Source organism: Morone saxatilis, unplaced genomic scaffold, assembly GCF_004916995.1.
Source record: "Morone saxatilis isolate NCDOM2014 unplaced genomic scaffold, NCSU_SB_2.0 Contig12, whole genome shotgun sequence".
NCBI lineage: Eukaryota > Metazoa > Chordata > Actinopteri > Moronidae > Morone > Morone saxatilis.
This window is the reverse complement of record NW_023339674.1, coordinates 12,134,248-12,154,937: the sequence shown is the minus strand read 5'-3', so window position 1 is coordinate 12,154,937 and position 20,690 is coordinate 12,134,248. Positions and strand designations below refer to the sequence as shown.

Genomic DNA, 20,690 nt, shown 5'->3' with positions numbered 1-20,690 from the left:
TACCTTTCACCGGAAACAGACTGTCATTCTGGCTGTGTCCTTGTTAGCTAACGAGCTAAGTTAGTTAGCTGCCATAACAGGCAAGCAGATGTGTACCATTTGGAAAGATGAATTAAACCGTGCCTAAAGAGTGAATTTGAAAGAGATTTGCGTTCATCCGCTGTTGATAACGGCACCATGTTGCGTGTCGGGAGTAAAGCTGCCTGGTAAGTTCCTCATTTAATAAAGGAAACTGCAAACAGAAAGCTAGTGGTGTTAGCCGAGGGACGCACAGAGCTGCTCACATTGACAGCTGAGGACAGCGGAGCTAGCTACCAGCTACCTGCCTCATGTAAACAGCCGTCGTCTTGTAAAAAGACAGTATCAAAGCTATCTGGATGCACAGCCTGTCTCCGCTCACTGTCACTGTCATTTGTTATAAACGTACCTTAGATTAACTCAACGTTGGTGAGCTACCTTAACCCTGAGATTGTGGTTTCATCTGACAGTCTGGACACGGTTGTCAAGTGTTATTAATTACAAACAAATCGACTTACAGGCTCTAATACTCTCTAATACTGTTAAGATAAGTATGTGATAGTAATACAGACAGCACACTTATTTACAAAATGTATTTGAATGTTTTGCTGACTGCTTATTGATTGTTAGCGTATCTGTTTATCTGTTATCTCATATCTTAAATTTGCCTCCATGTTGCAGCATTATTGTTGGTTCTACTTTATACTAAAAGGACCACTTACAAATTATTGTCATAGTATGACAGACTTACACACACTACCTTAGCTATGAGCTCTATTACACTAAGGGAAGTTGCTACTCTTTGTATTTAGGAGGTTGATTAGTTCACCTCCTGATGATGGAGCCACAGGATGGATATTCAGAAATATTAGTTTTATTTATATTACTAAAACCCTACTATTGCTATTCCAACTGTTACAACAACCACTAACACAAATACAAGCTTCTTGCAAAGTGTCACATTTTTATCTGTTAAAATGATTCTCTTAAAACTTACATTTGATTTTATGTTTCTCTTTGGATGGTAGCTGCATCATCAGACATCAGACAGCTCCCACTGAGATTATATATTCAGGTATTATGGTGTTTTATAGGCACGCAAGGAAGGTGAGCTTGTGTTTATTGTGCAATCTCTCTGTCACCTCAGCATGGCCTGCAGGAACCTGGTCTCCACCAACATGGGGGTGAGGTTTCGGGTACCGCTACAGAAGCTGCACCCTCTGTCCCGTGCCATCCATCACCGCTACTCTGGGAACAACAACCCTCAGCGTCCTCCTCATCGCACGGCAGCCCGCTATTTCACCTCCATGTCACGGCTGCCCATGCGGCCTCCCAAGCCTCCCCCAGGGTCAGGCGGCCGTAACTACCAGCAGCAGCGCAACTTCTGGGTGGCTCGCCTCGCTGCGCGGCTGCTAAAGCTCCGATACATTCTGCTGGGCTCGGCAGTGGGAGGAGGGTACACGGCGAAAAAGGTCAGCATTGAGGGTGTCTAACTCAGAATTTCTCAACTATTCCCTACTTCATCTTGCACATAAGGTAGTTTTTATTTCTCAGTTACCTCATCATCACAAAGTGAGAGAGATATAAACTAAAGTTGGGTGATAAATTTACAGAGACCACCAACCATCTTAGTTTTACCCATGCTGTCGTGTGTGGCAAAACCTTTCCCGTGGCATTTTAAATCGCTGTCTCCTGCCTTTTCTAGCGGTAGTGGCACACTGGTTGCTTATTGAAAACAGTAGAGGAACTTTCATTCATGTAATGATAACATAATCTTGTCATTTTATCTCCAGACGTACGAGGAGTGGAAGGACATGCTGCCTGATTTTAGTGAATACAACTGGGTCATTCCTGATTTTGTCTGGGAACTGAGTGAACAAATTGATTTTGGTAAGTGTTTTCATTTTAATGTAATGGTTCAAATGAATGTGCTAATTCCTGGCCTTTTCTTTCCTCCAGATTTCAGTAAAACAGGGACAATTTTCCTTTCTGTGTACTCCACTTGACATGTTATCTCTCGTGTCCACAGATAAACTGGCCAAAGCTTTACCAGAGATGGAGGAAATAGCAAAACTACTACCTGACTTAGACAAGATAGGAGAGAACTTCACTTTCCTCAAAAGCCTCCTATCCTCTGGTGAGTGAACAAGACCTCAAATGTTTCTTAATAAAGTTACTGCATCATAGTAAAAATAAGTCCAGAGTCCACATTTTAGATAAGGATAACAGAATTTGTACACAAACTTGCATTCTACATCTGCATTGGCCTCTGCATTTATATATGATAGAACTAACAATCCAGTCGGGTGACCTATACAATGCTTAAAGTATGTTATTTGTGTTTTTACTCCTACCTCTATGTGAGCTGAGAATAATGAGATAACATAGACTCAGGGTTATGAAATAATATGAGAAAGAGTAGCCTGCTTCATGCTCTAGATTGCTGCTTTTTCTGCAACAACCCCCTCTGTTAATGGTTGTGGTTGCTAAGGGAGTCCTCCTTTACCCCAAATAACATATAACCATGTGTTTTGGTTAAAATAAACAGCCATGTATTCAGATGGGACCAGGCACATTTCTGAGCAGTACTGGGTAGATGGTTGTCGAATGCAATATTGTTCATAAACACAAAAACTGTATAATTTTTAATAACTCAGTACAAGTCTGTCCCCTGAAAGCTCTCATTACCTTGAATTCATCCCCATACACCATCTTTTTAAAATCACTTGATATCATTTTGCATATGCATTGAATGATAGGATATAAGGAGTTAACTACGGTTAGGCAGAAACTCAAACCTCCTTAGCAAGAAGAGGAGTAACTTTAAACCATACTAGGTCAACACAGCTCACATCATCAGGCACCATGGTGCACATACAGGCTTTTTGTCAACTAGCAGAATGGCTTGTTAGAGGTCAACTTTTACCAGCCACTCAATCGTTTCTACCAGCACCAGTAAATCTACCAGCCACTTGCATTTTATCACTAGTTTGGCTGGTAATGGTGCTAATTTTGTGTCAAAAGGGACAGCTCCCCTTGAATAACATTATCTTCAACATACTATGAGTTGAATCTTTGTTGAGATGTTTCAGCAGATTTGAAGCTGGTTTCTGTATTTCGATTTCCCAGTCTGCCTGGTAAGAGTAAATGCAGTCAAAAACATTATATAACCACAATATTTCTGTTATAGTCCAGGTGTTTTGAAATCACGACTTTGAGTCCAAACAGATTTGACAGAATTTATTCCATCCAGTCCAGGAATTGATAACATTTAATGTCATAATGCAACATTAACGAATAAATCAGATTCTGCCTACAAATCTCTAGCAAGTAGAGGAAATGCCTTAAATTAAAGAAACCTGTCAATCGACTAGTAAAGACACAATATGACATTTTGGGCTCATTGAGGATCCGGCCCAGTTTGGTTTGTGCTTAATCTCTTTTAACAGTTACTCATTAAGTGGCTACTTCACTCGAAGCTCTGGCACAGCAACAGCTTTGTTTTAATACACATCATTTAGCTGTGTCCCTGCTTTGACCACCATCCCTCTGCTTCTGTCTTTTATGATTTTTATCTTGTGTTGTTCTTCCTTTCTCCTCCTCCCCCTACCCTCCTGTCCTCCTCAACATTCTTCACAGGTGTGAGTTTGGGTAGTGAAGTCAAAGGAGCTTCTGGTCTGCATCTGTTGTTAGGTGTGTAAACCCTGCACTCAGTAGCGCTGCCCACTCCCCCTCTTTTCTCTCTGCTGCTGTTTGACCACCATCTTGCCACGATATTGGTATGGTTGTGGGTTCCTGCTTGCCATGGTTCGGCGCTAAAGGCGGTAGCAGAGCATCTTCCCAAGACGTTGGCTTCCAGTTTGCAGACCAGTGCTGCTGTCAGTGATGGCAGGGTTCATGGTTAACACAGGTTCTGTATTCAGTGAAATGTATGACCTGCCACTAGGATGGTGAAGAGGTCCCATCTTGGATTATTCTGAAGATTTATACAGACATCCAATTTGACCAAAATCTGCTTACTAGAATCAGTAAAAGCCTCAATCTTTAAGTTTCTCTCCCTCTTTCTTTTAAAATCTTGGGGGAACTTGAATGGCTACTATTCCCACGTTCATATCAAAGCAGAAGTACTGAAAAAAAATAACCTGCCATGATTTTTAATATTACATTCCTGGTCTGAAAACGTCTTAAATGCAGATCCAGTGTGTTAGCCTTTAGTATGTACCCTTCTTCCCTTTTGACTTTCTTTAACACGACTGTTCTTGGCTGTACTTTGCCCTACCTGTGGTTTTTGCCTCCTTTGACTTCTACCCTCTCTCTCCCCTGGCCTGTATGGGCTGCTTTCTTTAATCACACTAACATTCACTAATCTTTGGGACGATCTCATTCTGCCTTTACTTATTTGCTCTCAAATGTTTGGAAAATGCGCACAAAATAAACTTTACATAGAACATCCATTGGATATGTCAAGATGTTGACTTACACAAAATGTGTTTTCTTGATGCCAAATAGTGGTAAAATAATAGATAAATAAATAATACTATAACCCCTTAAATGCATTATGTTTATATGCACTAGTATATGGAAAGACCTAATCTTCCAAAGCCTTTTATACAGACACTTGCCAGGCCAGACAGGACCACACCTCTGTTGTGAGTCATATAATAAGCAAAGGGGTGTTCCTGGCTCTTTTATTTTCAACTTCACACCCTGGCTTAAGGAAAATACTTTTTCCATACGGCTTCAAGTTGTTCTATTTAAATATTTAGTCTGCTTAGATTGTTATATTTGACTATGAACTTGACATTACTATGTGGTGCCTTTGTGAACACCTGCCTCATTTATATGGCTAAGCAGACTTTGCTTTGTGCATGGCAAGTTGCATAACAGCATGTTAGTTTACATAATAAAAACGCAAGTTGGGCACAAAGTGGATCATTGAATATTAAGTTTGAGTGTTTTTAACTGTTGAAAAAAATCTGTTTCATTGATTTTTTTTCAGCATTCAGTGATAGTTTTGTTTGTGTCTGATGTCATTGTCAGGGTGTCTGATTTCATCCTACATTAACCACTTTCTACTCCTATTGGAGAAATAATAACATAACTACCAATGCATTCTTTAAACAGCCTTAATTTTTATGCTGTGCCGTGCACTATTTAAGCATTGCTGCAGTTTATTGACTAACAAAAACACACTAAAGTCCCTGTAAATTAAGTCTGTTACTTGGGTCAATAATTCAATAATTCTAATAATGGACTGCTTTATTCCATAAAGCTAAGTTTGGGAGTTCTTAATTTTGGGTAAGTTGAGGTTTAAGCAAAATTCTAAAATTTGGCTTGTACAGTATAATTTATACATTTATAAGTGTGTATATATATGTGTGTACATGTTGTATACGTATATATCAGTGCAAGATTGTCCAAACATTTGAAATTTAATCGCTCTGGTCTTTATTTTGATGGCTTCTTTTTTCCATTGGCCTTATTGTGTATTGTTTATATATCAGCACTCAATATTCACAATAGTCAATGATGCATTTTTATAAGTAACCTCATTCTGTGTTGTTATGTCCCCTCTGGTAGAAACCTCCGGCGATCCTCCACTAAAAGCCACAGATTCATCTGCTGCATCACAGCAAGATGGCAGCGACAAACAATACAAAAAGGCAAGTTTATAAAACCTGCTGACACGTCTCAGCTTTGTCCTCTCTGCCACCACTCTGTCTCACTCAGCTCCCGTCTGCAGCTTGGCTACCTTTCACTTCAGTGGCAAGAACTGCAGTGGATTGAATCAAAATCCACCCAAAGAAATTTATATTTGACTTTGTATTGTTCAAGGCATGAAACCATAGTATTTAACGACCCTGAGGCTCCAAGGGTACTCAGCAGTGGTTCTTTTTTTCTTGTTGAAGTTGTTAAAAGTTGCATTTAAACAAGGTCCTAATTATATGAACGTATGCACAGACAAAGCAGTTTGAATAAAAGTGACCACTAAATGGCATATGTTTCATAATATGTCAAAATGTTATATTTTTGGGTGTGTTTTGAATCAATCGGTTCTACTGAATGTGAATTGTGAGTTCCAGACTGGCCACCAGCCTACAGTATATTCAAGATAAGCTATTGAGTGTTAATGTTATGGTAAGACAGCTCTTCCCATTTCATGACTGTTGTACAGTAAAGTAAAAATGTGGTTAACTGTCCAGACTTAAGGGAAAGTGTATGGCACTCATTCTGACAGAATATAGAGTATTATGCAGAGTTTATGCACACTGATATTTATCATTGCTTCAAAAGTTGCTTTACTTCTTGTCATGCTTGAAATCTAATTAATAGAGAACATTTTTTATTATACAGCAATGTCTGGCAGAACACTTATATGCACATTTGTTTCATTTCTGTTGTCCTTTCTTGTTCATTTTGTGTTTTATTCTTTTCCACAGAGTTTTTGTTTTCATGTTTCTGTGTGTGTTTTTAACACTGTACAGAGTTAAAGTTCAAACATAAAATGATGTGAAGGTTTAACCAATAATATTAAGAAGCGCATTTAGAAAGTAGATAATGGCTTTCCTCTTCTACGCCTTGCTTTTAGTCTGCAATCGTGGTCTCCAACATGAGCACCTATAACACAACACAACTCTTACGTTGATGTTTCACTTCAGATTACATTGAACAGGTATTTAATGTGCCTTTCGTAGAGTAGAAAGAAGCAAGAAACAGCCCAAAGTAAGCAAAGATGAAGTCATGTTGGAGACCCTGGAACTAAAGCAAATTTCACCTGCTATACAGTACGCTTTGTGCTTCTCCCCTGATAGAGAAACACCCCAGTGCTTGCTTTGCTTATTCAATCATCATCTTTAGCTTCATCAAACCAGTTATGCATTTGCAGTACATTAAAACGCTGTGTTGTGAACTTGGTTATTATTTCCAGTAAAGCCTGAATTTATTTCCAGTCTCTTACTGTATTTTTTTACAAGTATAAGTAGGAAAATCAGTTATGTGTTGTCTGAATCCTCCATACAGTCATTAATCCACTGTGGTGCATGATGGCGAGGAAAGGGAACAGAGTCACTGTTGTTGCCACTCGCTGAGAGGTGCTGGTTGTGGTATTAGTTACCTCCTCTGCCTTCAGTCTGGCAAAGTTTGACATCTCCCCTTTGTCTATGAGAGAGACTGACTTTGTTGGGTCGTACTGATGATGGTGGCAAGATTTTTAAAGCCAAAGACCTTGATGCTGTTAAACTCCAGCTTTGTATCATGATTCCCCAGCCTGAACAGCACCAATGCCAGTGACTGAGACACAGGTTTCCTCTGTTGTCGCCTTGTTTGGGTGCAGCATTTGCCTGTATGACTGACCAGCGCAGTGGCTGGTTGTTGTCTTTGTTGCTGCTCCTACCTGTCTCTCACTATGACGTACCCCAGCAGGGTCTGCTTGGCGAGCTCATTCTAATTCAGCAGCAGATCCAGCGGCACGAGGAGGAGGTCCGGCGGGCCGCAGCAGCCAATAATGCGCGTCCCCCACCGCCAGAGCCTGCTCCCAGTCCGCCTCCGAACCCCAGCCCCCCTCAACAGAAGCGCAAGGTGAAGGTCCCAACCCACTTAGATCCGCCCTATCCCACCAATGCCTCTAAAAGGTCACAGCTGGAGAGAAGAAACAGAATATATACTTTCTACCAGCCGCCTTGACAAAATAATAGAGACATTTAACAGCAGGCTAAATGCAGAGTGTTTTGCTGCCCTTTCTGTTAAAAAGGTGCAGATCTGTTGTGGTTGGATGTGCTCGGAAGTGTGCTCTGTTGCACCTGTAAGCACATTCAACAGTTCTGTTGCATACTTTAGTACAATTCAGTACTACATCTGCAGCAAATTAAGAAATTAAACCACCTGTATTTTCAGCTGATGTTAAGTTGCTCTTTAATTTGTAAGAACAGAGCTGCCAGTTTGAATATTAAAACAAGACTCAATTTATAAATGAATTTAAGGGGATGGAGGACATGAACAAGCTGCAAAATAACTCATTAACACATTAATACATTCCAGTGCTGTGGCCATGCAATGAATGCAGTGTTTGTTTATGCCGATGTTCAATTTCTCTCGAAATTGAATGTTTATTTTGTTTACCACTCAGACAGCAACATCTTAAAATAGAATGCAACGTGGTACAAATACTATTTCTGACCAAATGCATTTATTGCATTACTATTGCAGTGGATTGCATTATATTTTACAGGTGTTTGTGTCTATCCTTCTACTTAAAGCCATGGCACTAGTGTTTTTTTTGTTATCTTTTAGCTTAGCCTAGCTTATTTTCATGATATTTGTAATGCAGACAAATTGGCCTGTCAATACTTCAGTCGGTCACCTACAATACCCAACAGAAACCTCTATGTTTTACCCCATAGTCTGTCAGGCTGTGCTAAAATTTGCTTTACCAGTCAGTCGTGGGGAGAAGGCATGCATGGACCTTCATAGCCTGGTTCCAGAAGCTCAATGACGTAGCTCAGTCTCACTCTCTCATTCAAATGGATGGACAATCATCAGCAACCCTCCATTCATGTACGGAAACACTGCATGGAGTGGAGTGGCAACCCGCTGCATGGTGTGAGCTGCATTTTTTTTTTTTAAAACTACCATGAATGGACACAGCTATATATATTAAAAAAAAAAAAAAAATGAGAGTTGAGTTGTCCACAAGAAGGCAGAAGCATATTAAAAACATTGTCATATACTGTCTGTGCATATCGCTAGATGGTCATTAATAGCACACTTCTTGTCTGTTTAGTGTAGTGTAGAAATAGTTTGGTTTGTCTTTCTGTTAGTTAAATTCCCTTTCTTCTGCTGCCTATCCCATTTTTTCATGTATGCTGTGTCTCCTGCTTTCTGTCCTGTCTCTCATCCTGACAAACATGTTGTGTATAAGAGATAATGAAATGAGTTTTGCCCAATCATAAAAAATCAAGCTATAATGAATAAAATGATTTTGTGATTATATTCAGCTGTATTTTTCAGGGCTTACTCTGTGATTTGTGCCTGTTTGTCAATCAATAGCTTGTTGATCAGTGCTGAGTAATACCAGAATGAGTAGTGTCTGCCTAAAATCTAAATATTTATTCCTCTCTTTGTGCATTAACTTGACTCTCAATATTGATTCTCTTTGTAACAGTGTGCACGTAATCAACCTTCGTGGTGATGATGGGATTTCATGCTTGTGAAGTTGCACAGTGGGAGTAACAGGAAGCCCTTACTTTCAAAACAGAAAGGAAGCATTAACTCAATTTGTTGCTGTTCTATTTTTTTTTTACTTCAACCTCTAGACATCAGACAAAGAAAAGCTAGATCAGCTTCAAGAAGAACTGCTCCGTACACAGGTACAGTTATGTTATTCAATTATTTTAGTGCTCTTATTGTCCAATATTTTACAATACTGTATTTCTAATTTCACGGTGAAATGAAATGAAAATCAAGCAGATTAAATAGCCACCAGATGTTGACAAAAACATTTTCTTTTTACATGCAAAGTGTTATTTATGCAGGTTGAGCATTGTGTTCTACTTTTTATCCCATAGCTAAAATATCAGCGCATGCTGGAGAGACTGGAGAAGGAGAATAAAGAGTTAAGGAAAGTGGTGCTGCAAAAAGATGATAAAGGCATTCACCAAAGGAAAGTGAAGGTGAGTTGTGCATAGAAACGCGACACACAACCATATAATTTTCAAATGTTTTCATTGTACAGATGCAGGAATATTCCCTTAAATTATCCAGTGTCTGCAATGCTGCTACAAGTCTTTGTTGGCTGCTGATACATATCGTTAATATAACTTACTACTGTGTCCTCTCATGTAGAAATCCCTTATTGACTTGTATTCTGAAGTTCTGGATATCTTGTCTGACTACGATGCCAACTACAACACCCAGGACCACTTACCCAGGGTAAGGAGCTATCACATGTAGATATCTACTGTTCATGAAAATGGATTATAGTTATATAATATGTTAGAAGGATTTCTATTTTGAACAGTTTTGGGTTTCTGAGAGAAATAGAGCAATAAACATGCTAATATTCAATAGTCTGTAAACTCTTATATTTCTTGGACCCTGATTACTTAATACCTCCTTTTTTCTTTTCCACTTTGTTCTTGTGCCATTGGCTTCAGCTGTTCTCCTTTTCTCCTCTTCTGTCTTCTGTCTGGTTATTTGTGTTTTGTCCAACTCCTCTCATATTTCCTGCTCTTCTGTTTCAGGTGGTTGTGGTCGGGGATCAAAGTGCTGGGAAGACCAGTGTGCTGGAGATGATAGCCCAGGCCAGGATCTTCCCCAGGGGCTCAGGAGAGATGATGACCCGCTCTCCTGTCAAGGTATGTGGGACCAGAATGGCTGATGTTTGTGTAATCTTTCCTTTAAAAGGACAGGAAAAAAAAGATTTACACATTTACATTGTATTGTACATTGTTATATTGTCATAACTCGTCAGAAATGGCAGCATTTACAGCCATTGCCAGCCAGAAATGACAATTAAGGTATTTTTGGAATGTAATATGTAGGAACCCTGGTCCCCTGGGTGGACTTTGTGTAATTTGTCTGAGCCCCTGACAATACTCATCTTCTTTCTGTAGGTAACACTAAGCGAAGGCCCCCATCACGTCGCCATGTTTAAGGACAGTGGCCGAGAGTTTGACCTTACCAAGGAGGAGGATGTAAGTCACTAAGTCTTTTTATTCCATCCACATAATATGAATTTTAGCACTTTGTTTACCTGTTTATATCTGGCTTCTCTTCCTCTTCTTGCAGCTGGCTGCTCTGAGGCATGAAATTGAGCTGAGGATGAGGAAGAGTGTGAAGGAGGGACAGACAGTCAGTTGTGAGGTTGGACACATTGCTTCCATTTCCATTCAAAGCTGCTACTTGCTGTTTTACCTGCAGTGTTTCATAGAATAATGATGATCGTTTTCTGCTTGTCAGACAATATCCTTGAGTGTCAAAGGCCCTGGTATCCAACGGATGGTGCTTGTTGACTTACCAGGTGTCATCAGTGTGAGTATACATTCTTAAATTAATACGGGTGGGAATGTTTACAGTATACTTTGTTTACTTTTTTTATTTTACTCTTTTATTATTGCTATAAGTCTGTTTCAGATAATCAATCTTTCTTCTACTGTATGTGTTAATGGCTCCATATGTGGATTTATTAAACATGCACGGAACATTTATTGATTTATTATCCTGATTTTATGTCGAATGTTCTCTGATGTGAAATTACTCATGAGAAATCAAAGCCAATGTCCTCACAGATACAGTAATACAAATACAGTGTTTAAAAGTTTTTTTTTTTTTAATGTGTTCTCTCAGACGGTGACGGCAGGTATGGCATCAGATACTAAGGAAACCATCTTCAGCATCAGCAAGGCCTACATGCAGAACCCCAATGCAATCATCCTCTGTATTCAGGGTGAGTCATGAGTGTACTGTACTGTATTCACAGTTGCAACAATCATATATAAAGGCAGCACTTGTCATAATGAGCAGGGAGACCATTGTCATATCTCTTGTGATCTTCCTTGTCTCCCTCCAGATGGCAGTGTGGATGCAGAGCGGAGCATTGTAACAGATTTGGTTAGCCAGATGGACCCTCAGGGGAAGAGGACCATCTTTGTCCTAACCAAGGTGGACTTGGCTGAAAAGAACCTGGCCAGCCCGAACAGAGTAAGACAACTAAACTCTCCCAAAAATCCACTACAATAAAAATTTTTTACTTTAATATGTAAATGATTGTACTGACTATTAATGCATTGGCACTTATTCACTTATTTCATCACAAGCATGGATCTCTCCACAGACTCTATTGATAATCATCAAAAAGGGTTAACCTAAAGCTAAATTTAATTAACAAAACAGCTGCTTTTGCATGTTTCTTCAAACCAGTGAATAAAGTGTCAGCTGCTATGAGTAAAGCTATATGCAGCTGCTCCACAAGAGGGAGCTCAGCACTTTTATTTTAACTTGAGGGTCTCTCAATGAGCCAGTGTTGGGGAAGCTTCTACTACAAAGTGGACTGTTGTGAATTCTTTTGTTTTACCTTTTCTCTTTCAGATCCAGCAAATAGTGGAAGGAAAGCTATTTCCGATGAAAGCCCTGGGTTACTTTGCTGTAGTGACTGGAAAAGGTAACATGTACCACTGGTTAAAGGAGGACTTTCAGTTCATAATCATGTCCTAATTCACTAACTTGGTTTTATGACACCTCTTGTTGTAACCAAGATGAGATTGAGATTTTTCTTGGTTTTTCCAAATTGTTATTTTAAATCCAGCATGAATTGTCATTTGCTCACACTTTGTTCTGCTCTCTTCTTGTGTGCAGGGAGCAGCGGTGAAAGCATAGACTCCATTAAAGACTATGAAGAAGACTTCTTCCAGAACTCCAGATTACTGAGGCAAGTTGCACCCGATTCACTAAACTTTAATGCTTCATCAGATTTATTCATTGAAAGTTGACAATGAATGTATGTATGCAACAAGGGATGGCATGCTGAAGGCCCACCAGGTGACCACCAAGAACTTGAGTCTGGCCGTCTCTGATTGCTTCTGGAAGATGGTTAGGGAGTCTGTTGAGCAGCAGGCTGATGTCTTCAAAGGTATGCCTGCACAATGTTTATATAAAACACATCCCAGACATCCTTTTAATAGTGTGAAATGGACATGATAGTATTTTATTTATTAACTGTACAGGGAACAGGTGCTACTCCTCCTCTTCGTCTAACTCTCCCACCTCCCCGTATTGGCTTTAGTCAGCCCAACCTGCCGCACATTTCTGCAGTACTGCTTTCCAACTGCAATTAGTCTAGACAATCACAAGCCCATTGCTAACAGCACAAGAGATTTATGGCTGTGAGACTGCAGTTCCCACAGGCCTATTGTGTGGTGTATCGATCCATATCCCATCAAATCACACACAGCCGGCCTCCATCCTCCATGCTTGGCGCCACCGTGGCCCCACAAACCAGCAATTAGCCTAATCTCTACTGTGGATAGGGAGCTGTGGAAAGGGACAGCAGGCTTGGTGTGTGTGCGTGTGTGTGTCTGTCTGTCTGTCACTGTGTCTCTGTGTGCATATATGGGAACTAAAACTCTGACTTTTGATAAAGAGTGTATGATTGGCCCCATCCCCTCTTCTCCTAAGGGACCAGTTAAGAGAGTGAGTGTGTCCTCACCTACTTCTATTAAAGAATAGGCACCATTAGCAGTCTGAAAGCTGCCTTTCTATCATACCAAGTTAAAACAATGCAGGCCCTGTCCCTGTATGGTCGTTGCCTGTTGATTATAGAGAATTAGAGTTTGATGGAGTGTAACATCAAAGTTAAAAAAAAAAGCAATAGAAACATCCAGGATATGAGTTTCATCTAGGCATGAGACCGACTCCTTGCCAAATGACACGTATCAAGGTGAAAAAAATGTATTTCATAATATAACCATTTGGTATGCAATCATCATTTGACTTATGTGAAATGGAAACTTCGAGATTGTTCCTATTGATGTTGTAAAGGTTTGTTTAAATCAAATATTCATCTTCACTCTCCGTCCTCACCCCAGCATCTCGCTTCAACCTGGAGACTGAATGGAAGAACAACTACCCTCGTCTGAGAGAGCTGGACAGGGTGAGAAATACAAACAGCAATTGCAAATACAGCGTTTACGTTTCTCTTTAAAAGTAAAATACTAAAAAAGAAGTGATAGCTCATTGGTGGCTCTGTGGTCGGAAATGCTTTTTATTGAAAAATTAGCACTCCATGAACATTCTCCAAAGACAAATAGTAACAATACAGATTTCACAGATGTGATTTTGTCTTTTTGCAGAATGAACTCTATGAAAAGGCCAAAAATGAAATCTTGGATGAAGTCATTAGTTTGAGTCAAGTGACTCCACAACACTGGTAAGTTAATGATGACCAAATATATCATTATTTTTTATCTTTTAAAATCAAAGCTGTTATCAGTGTTTGTCTTATATATTATAATATAGGGGTAACAATCAGAAAAATTAGGGACAAACCCTGTAAGTGAAGATGTTATCTAATTTTCCAAATGCACAGCGATTCCTACGGTCATATGTCAGTTAGAGTAAATATAGATCATCATTTTACTATTGTTAGTTTATCCTCTCTGTGTAGGATATTGGTCTTAATAAGGTGCCATCTGTGTAAAATTGTCTACCTGATCTTTGCTTAAAGGCAATTAGATCATGTATTTGTACTGTTCCAGCACTCAACCAAACCTGAGTGGAAAGCTATCTTTAGAGCAAACAACAGGTCTATCTCTCGGTGCATTTATCTGTGCTTTAATGTATAGTTATACTTGACCCCCAATGAGGAAAACCTTGCTAAATGAGATGTATGCATGGTGTTGTGGCCGTCCCCAGTGTGCATGCCATCAGTTCTCCCAGATCAATACTCTGATGAATGGCCCATGGTCGGGAACAGGGGTGGCCCTGTTAGCCAGCCAGCAGCCAGCCGGCACTATTGGAGATAGCACTTATTGACAGTGAGGAGTGCTAGCTTGAACAAAAGGGGAGCCTAATGAAATATGAGCATGCGTTTATGATAAATGAGAGAGGCACAGCACTGGTCTGCTCTAACGGGACTTGGGGAGGGTTTTGTTTCATTGCCACACTGCCATGGAGAGATGGAGTGAGAGTGTGGAGGCTGGTTGCTGCTAACAGGGTCAGACTAGAGCTGTATTGGAATCTGCAGTCAAGTGCAATTGCAGCAGCACTGACTACACCAGTTAAAGCAGCTCAGCCCAGAACGATCCCTCTTCACTCATTGTTTTCTTACCCCACTGGGTCACTTAACTGAGCTGAGCTGGACACCTGGAGGCAACTGTGTTGGAAAGAAACTCTTGCTTGTTAGATCGATTTTAAATCAAAATCTTAAGAATAATTATTAGAATAAAAAAAAAACCTTCAACATGTTACTAGAAGTCAGAACACAAAGAACCAGAATCACAACAACTAGAGGTGCTAATGAAAACCTATCTGCTCCAGTTAAGTGTTATTGTTTACTCTCCCAGGGAGTCCATCTTGCAAAAGAAGCTTTGGGAACGTGTTTCCACCCATGTGATTGAAAACATTTACCTGCCTGCTGCCCAAACAATGGACTCTGGTACCTTTAACACCACCGTAGACATCAAGCTGAAGCAGTGGACTGACAAGCAGCTACCACACAAAGCACTGGAGGTAACGCAGACTTACTGCAGTCTTTATACAACCGTTCATTATGTAATTCAGTAAATCAGATCTTGACCCTCAGCAGAAAAGGACATTTCTAAATATTAATCTGTTATGAGTTCGTTCCTGTTCTATTTCTTTCAGAAATAAATTAGCATGTTGCAAAACTGTTATTACTAAATTATTTGGCATTTTATTGACATAAAATTTTTTTAGCTTTGCAATGTACTAATTGGTGCAGATTTCAGAAATGTGGCTTTATGAGAAAATGAACCTTCTTTTTCGCCACTATACTTTGCTTCCCTTTAGGTTGCCTGGGAGACACTGCAGGAAGAGTTTGCCCGCTTCATGGCTGAATACAAAGGCAAAGACCAAGACGACATTTTTGACAAGTTGAAGGAGGCCGTGAAGGACGAGAGCATCAAGAGACACAAGTGGAATGAGAGGGCCATGGACAGCCTGGTAAACACACAGTAGATCACCCTGGGTGCAAGGATGCACACAGCATACGCACTAGTTGAACACACTTCCCAAAGCAGACACAATTTAATGATAATGTGCAATGAACATAAAGAAAATGGTCTCATAGTCTTACAGTGGTACAAATTCCAAATGATGCTAACAACTGGTACTAAACTTAATATAAATTACATTTCAAATAATGTGATTTTATTTTTGCCCTGTGTGTGTGTGTGTGTGTGTGTGTGTGTTTGTGTGTGTGTGTGTGTGTGTGTGTCAGAGGGTGATCCAGCACAATGCCTTGGAGGACCGTTCCATCACAGACAAGCCCCAGTGGGATGCAGCCATCAGTTCATGGAGGAAACCCTGCACTCACGCCTCAAAGACAGTACGTTAGCCATGATGTCCTCATGCAGTGTCACTTACCCACTAAGATTCCCTACCCAGTCTTAACCATGTTATAAAACACCTTTGAAATGTTTTAAAGCCTTGTTTAGGTGCGTATCAGTTGGCTAACGGCTGGTGCACACTGCCTGAGAAATGCGTGTGTTTTCTTGCTTTTTGTTTCTGCACCCATGTTAACTGATTAGAGCAGTCGTACGTCATATGTTAACAGGGATTTAATTGTATAGTATTTATCAAAGGCAAAGTCAGTAAGAAAGATGGGGCTGTCAGCAGCAGCCACACAACTGATAAGCTGTCCGTATAAACACTGAGTGCGTGCCAGGCACAGCTGTTCCTCCATCACACGCTGCTTAGGTCGGCAGTGTGAACCAGGCCTAAGAATGGCACTAACGCTGTTCAAAGTAATTTATTATTATGTTAAATCGAAAACAAAGATCTCCTTTGGCACAGTAAACAAATGTATCATTACAAATGAAATTATAACATTTATACATCATGGGATGTATCATTTACATTATCTGTTCAAATTCAAAAAATATGAGGTGGCACAAGCTCTATGTCACGCACGCTTACACACAAAATCAATCTTATAGAGTCACTGTTGCCAACTTTCTGGCTAGATTTAGTGAATTTCCAGACCTTCTTAGCGACTTCATTTGTAAACAGCGACTGGCAACAAATTTAGCAACTTATTCAGACCATCAGGGGGAAAAGGTGAGAAATATATTCCAATATAATATTGTTCATACCTTGCCTCTTAAGCTGTGCAAAGGCAGTCAGTAGGTGTGGCATGCGGGGCACGTTTGATCCTATGTCTCACTCTTTCTCTCCGGATTTCTGGATTAGGGTGTTCCTATAGCTTAGCCTATGTGTAAATAGTTAGTTTGAGCTTGTAAATATTTAAATAGTTTGTTTGATTGTCTCCCTTTTGTAAGTTGTTGATTTTTACTTGAAATATTCAATGTCCCAGTAGTCAGTTTGTGATTATTTGGCTAAATAATAATGATGTTCAAAGTGTGTGTATGTAAATTTCCATTGCTGAAAATGAAGTATAGGTCTGCATGTGTGTTGGGAGGAGTAGTCTGCACCACAATGTAGGTAAATTAATAAATGTGACTCATTCTCAGAGTTAGACAAGGTTTAGTAAAACCAGTGTGGGGAACACTGTAACATACTCACGACACACAGTCATTCATTCTTTTTTCTGTCTTTTCTCGCTGTCTTTCTCCTTTGTTCTTCTATCTCCTTGTAGCTGATTCAGTAATCAGAGATATGGTGGGTCCAGACTGGAAGCAGAGGTGGCTGAACTGGAAGAATCGCACCCCAGAACAGGTCAGAGTTTGAGAAGTCTACCCAAATCCCTGGGTATAACTGCTGTTTTTTTAGAGGCCCCACAGAGACTTTAAGGTGGAATTATGTCATTTGACTGGTATAAAATGCAGTTGTACAACATTAGTGCCGAGTCCCATGTGCTGTACTTGGGAAGTGCACAATACATGACATAATAGTCTAACACCCATTTGCCACCATGATGAAAGTGCTCACTTAATTTTCTTTGCCCTTGTAGCACATTCGTAATGAAACAAAAAATGAGTTGGAGCGCTTGCTGAAGCTACACGATGACCACACAGCCTACCTGGCCAACGACGAAGTCACCACAGTCAGGAAGAATCTGGAGGGACGAGGGGTTGAAGTTGACCCTGTGCTGGTGAGATTAAAGCACCTGTCATGTCTCTGAGCCTCTAAACAAGAGATAGAACAAATATGTTAATGTTATAAATAGTGACAATAGTCCAGTGTTCCTCATTATTTCTTAATTAATCGTTTTTTTCCCAGTTTGAATTATCTTGGTCTTTGCTCATTTAAAACAAAAGCTTGCTATTAAAAATCATAACCGCATACATTATATATGCCCTCTTTCATTATGTCTACCATCCATTAACTGCAGAATTACTAACTTACCTTGTCAGATCAAGGACACATGGCATCAGCTGTATCGCCGACACTTCTTGCAGAACGCTCTGTCCCATTGTAACCTCTGCAAGAGAGGTTTCTACTACTACCAGAGACACTTTGTTGACTCTGAGGTAAGGAGAGAGGATGAGTAATCACCCTGTTGTCTTTCTTTTCCACATTATTCTCAGCTATATTTAAGGTCAATGTGTGAAAAGCTAAGGTGTGTGTCTGCATGTTTTTAACAGTTGGAGTGCAATGACGTAGTACTGTTCTGGAGGATCCAGAGGATGCTGGTCATTACAGCCAACACTCTCCGACAGCAGCTCACAAACACTGAGGGTAAGGATTTAGGCATATTTTCTTTTTCAATTTGTGAATTTGCAAACACACAAAAATCACATAGTTCAAAGTGGTCCAAATATAGTTCATTGGGTCAGCTGGGAAACCATTACTGCTAGCCAAGATCCATAAATTGTTATCCAGGTCATCAATAACCATTCAATAATGAAATTAGTTCTACTACCAGTATACTCAAAAACACATGTTGTGACAATAGATGTTTCCTCTCCCAACCTTTTTAATGATGGTAAAATGTGTTTTCATATCATTCAATGGAAACATCGAGACAAACATCTGAGGCATTGTTGTTGAATTAAATATTGATTGTTATGCTTTGCTTGTGTGTGTTTGTTCCCCAATTTGTATTCTTAGTGCGCCGGTTGGAGAAAAACGTGAAGGAGGTGCTGGAAGACTTCGGGGAAGACATGGAGAGGAAGACCCAGCTCATCACTGGTCGCCGTGTCCAGCTGGCCGAGGATCTCAGTAAGACACACAGACTTAGAGCAGAAAATGATGACTGTTAATAAGCTAATGATGAAGACACAAGGCCAAAGTGAAAATGTGAAAAGAGGCAGTTGGTCACTGTCAGCTTGTCCATACTTGGTTGGTGTGTGACTTTAGTGGCTTACATACTTCAGCGTGTGGTATCCTGTATTTATTTATTCTTTTACAAGAAGTCTTGAAGTTGTCAGTAGGTGGCAGTAGTGCTTAAGGAAATTGTATTGACTTGTCTGATAAAGCAGTATTCATTGTTAAACCATCAAACTGATAAAATAACTGGCAGTTTGCTTTTTAATCTTATTTTTAAGGCAGATTCACTGTTGCTCTTCTCTCAGACACCTCAGCAAGTCTTCATATAATCCACAGTAATGCTTCCACATTGTAAACAGGGTTGTGTGCACTGGTATGCACTGATCTTACAAGGTGGTGGATTGATGTATATATTTTAAATTAACTAAATCATTTTATGGTTCCCACCTGCATTTAACCCTAAACCCACCATGCTTCTCCCCATATGTGTTAACTGTGCCATGTATGGCTAACTATTATTTTTGGAGACTTAATTGTTTGTGTGTGGTTGTACCTTTTAACACAGCAACCCACTTGCCTAAAAAGACCAACCCCAAGACCACTCCCTCTCACTCTCTCTCTCTCTCTCTCTTCTCTGTCTCTCTCTTCTCTCTCTTCTCTCTCTCTCTCTTCTCTCTCTCTTCTCTCTCAGAATACACACACACACACACACACACATTCAGAATAAATGGCTGTTACTTATTCAGCGAGCAATGGCAACACTTTGGACATGGACACATCTTTGTTTGTAACGCAAATGGCAATCCTCTGCTGAAACTTAAAAAAGCGTAAAAAAAAGTGCCCTTAGCACTTAAAATTGAAAAACGAGTCATGTTATACAAAGCACACAAAAATCACAACAAAAATAGGTGTAAAAACTTACTTGGCAATAAATCTAATTCTGATTCTGATTCTGATGTTACATATATGATATTGTTTAGGTTTTAGGCACTAAATAGAATAGTGGGATTGTTTGTTTGTTGGTTCTTCAGGAAAATATTATACCACATTTGTCGTGAACCAGACCCAAAAAAATATCGCACATGCCTGCTGTGCTCATTTATTGTGTGTATAGGTCAGTTGAGGCTGCTATGAGTCTGAAAACCACTATGGGTCTGGTCTCTATTTGAGCCTGCTGTTAATGGTGTTAATGGTGTTAATGGTGGTAATGGTGGTAATGGCAACCAGAGATGAATGGACAAGATTTCTTTGTTTTTGGCACAAACGCGCCACAAACTACCCCTCTAGTTATTGACTATTATTTATCTCTTGGACTGTGCCACCAGTGACATGACCAGACCTGTACATATTGTCCGGTGTTTCCGTGGATATCTAAATCTTGCTTTATCTACAGGGAGTTGATTGAGGTACACAGACTGCTGCTTAGAACTCCCCTGACAGCAGTTCTTAGAAGTATCTATCTATCCATCTATCTATCTATTACACTTGAGAATTCATGACTAATTTTTCCACTGCTGGTACAGGATTCGATCCAGAAACCCTCTGTGGAGAGGCTATTAAAGCAGGTTACCAATCTCCTTTCCTCCCACCATGATCTGTGGGGAAACTTGTGTGCACTAGTGCTGTTCCTTATGTGAGAATTTCCATGCAGTAAGCGATTCAGAATCATTCAGTTTACAGCAATTAGTCTTGTGTACATTGGTTAAACACCTTTTAAGTATGTACTGTGTGTAGTGTTTGTACCATGAGACTGTGCACATGTACTGTTA

The 20,690-nt window shown here is 39.9% G+C and overlaps 1 protein-coding gene across 1 annotated transcript in view; it reads left to right on the top strand.

Moving 5' to 3' along the window:
- Positions 1-20,690, top strand: part of opa1 (OPA1 mitochondrial dynamin like GTPase) — a 36,934-nt gene continuing 16,244 nt past the window's right edge. The window contains 30 exon segments of the mRNA XM_035653088.1: positions 1-206; positions 1,166-1,490; positions 1,812-1,908; positions 2,048-2,155; positions 3,658-3,711; positions 5,599-5,681; positions 7,441-7,596; positions 9,330-9,383; positions 9,582-9,686; positions 9,859-9,945; positions 10,257-10,370; positions 10,629-10,709; positions 10,804-10,878; positions 10,975-11,046; positions 11,362-11,461; positions 11,585-11,715; positions 12,103-12,175; positions 12,370-12,442; positions 12,528-12,643; positions 13,599-13,663; positions 13,863-13,939; positions 15,075-15,240; positions 15,541-15,693; positions 15,971-16,037; positions 16,040-16,078; positions 17,348-17,427; positions 17,663-17,803; positions 18,066-18,182; positions 18,297-18,390; positions 18,763-18,873. Coding sequence (XP_035508981.1) covers positions 178-206; positions 1,166-1,490; positions 1,812-1,908; positions 2,048-2,155; positions 3,658-3,711; positions 5,599-5,681; positions 7,441-7,596; positions 9,330-9,383; positions 9,582-9,686; positions 9,859-9,945; positions 10,257-10,370; positions 10,629-10,709; positions 10,804-10,878; positions 10,975-11,046; positions 11,362-11,461; positions 11,585-11,715; positions 12,103-12,175; positions 12,370-12,442; positions 12,528-12,643; positions 13,599-13,663; positions 13,863-13,939; positions 15,075-15,240; positions 15,541-15,693; positions 15,971-16,037; positions 16,040-16,078; positions 17,348-17,427; positions 17,663-17,803; positions 18,066-18,182; positions 18,297-18,390; positions 18,763-18,873 — 3,043 coding nt within the window. The 5' untranslated portion in view covers positions 1-177.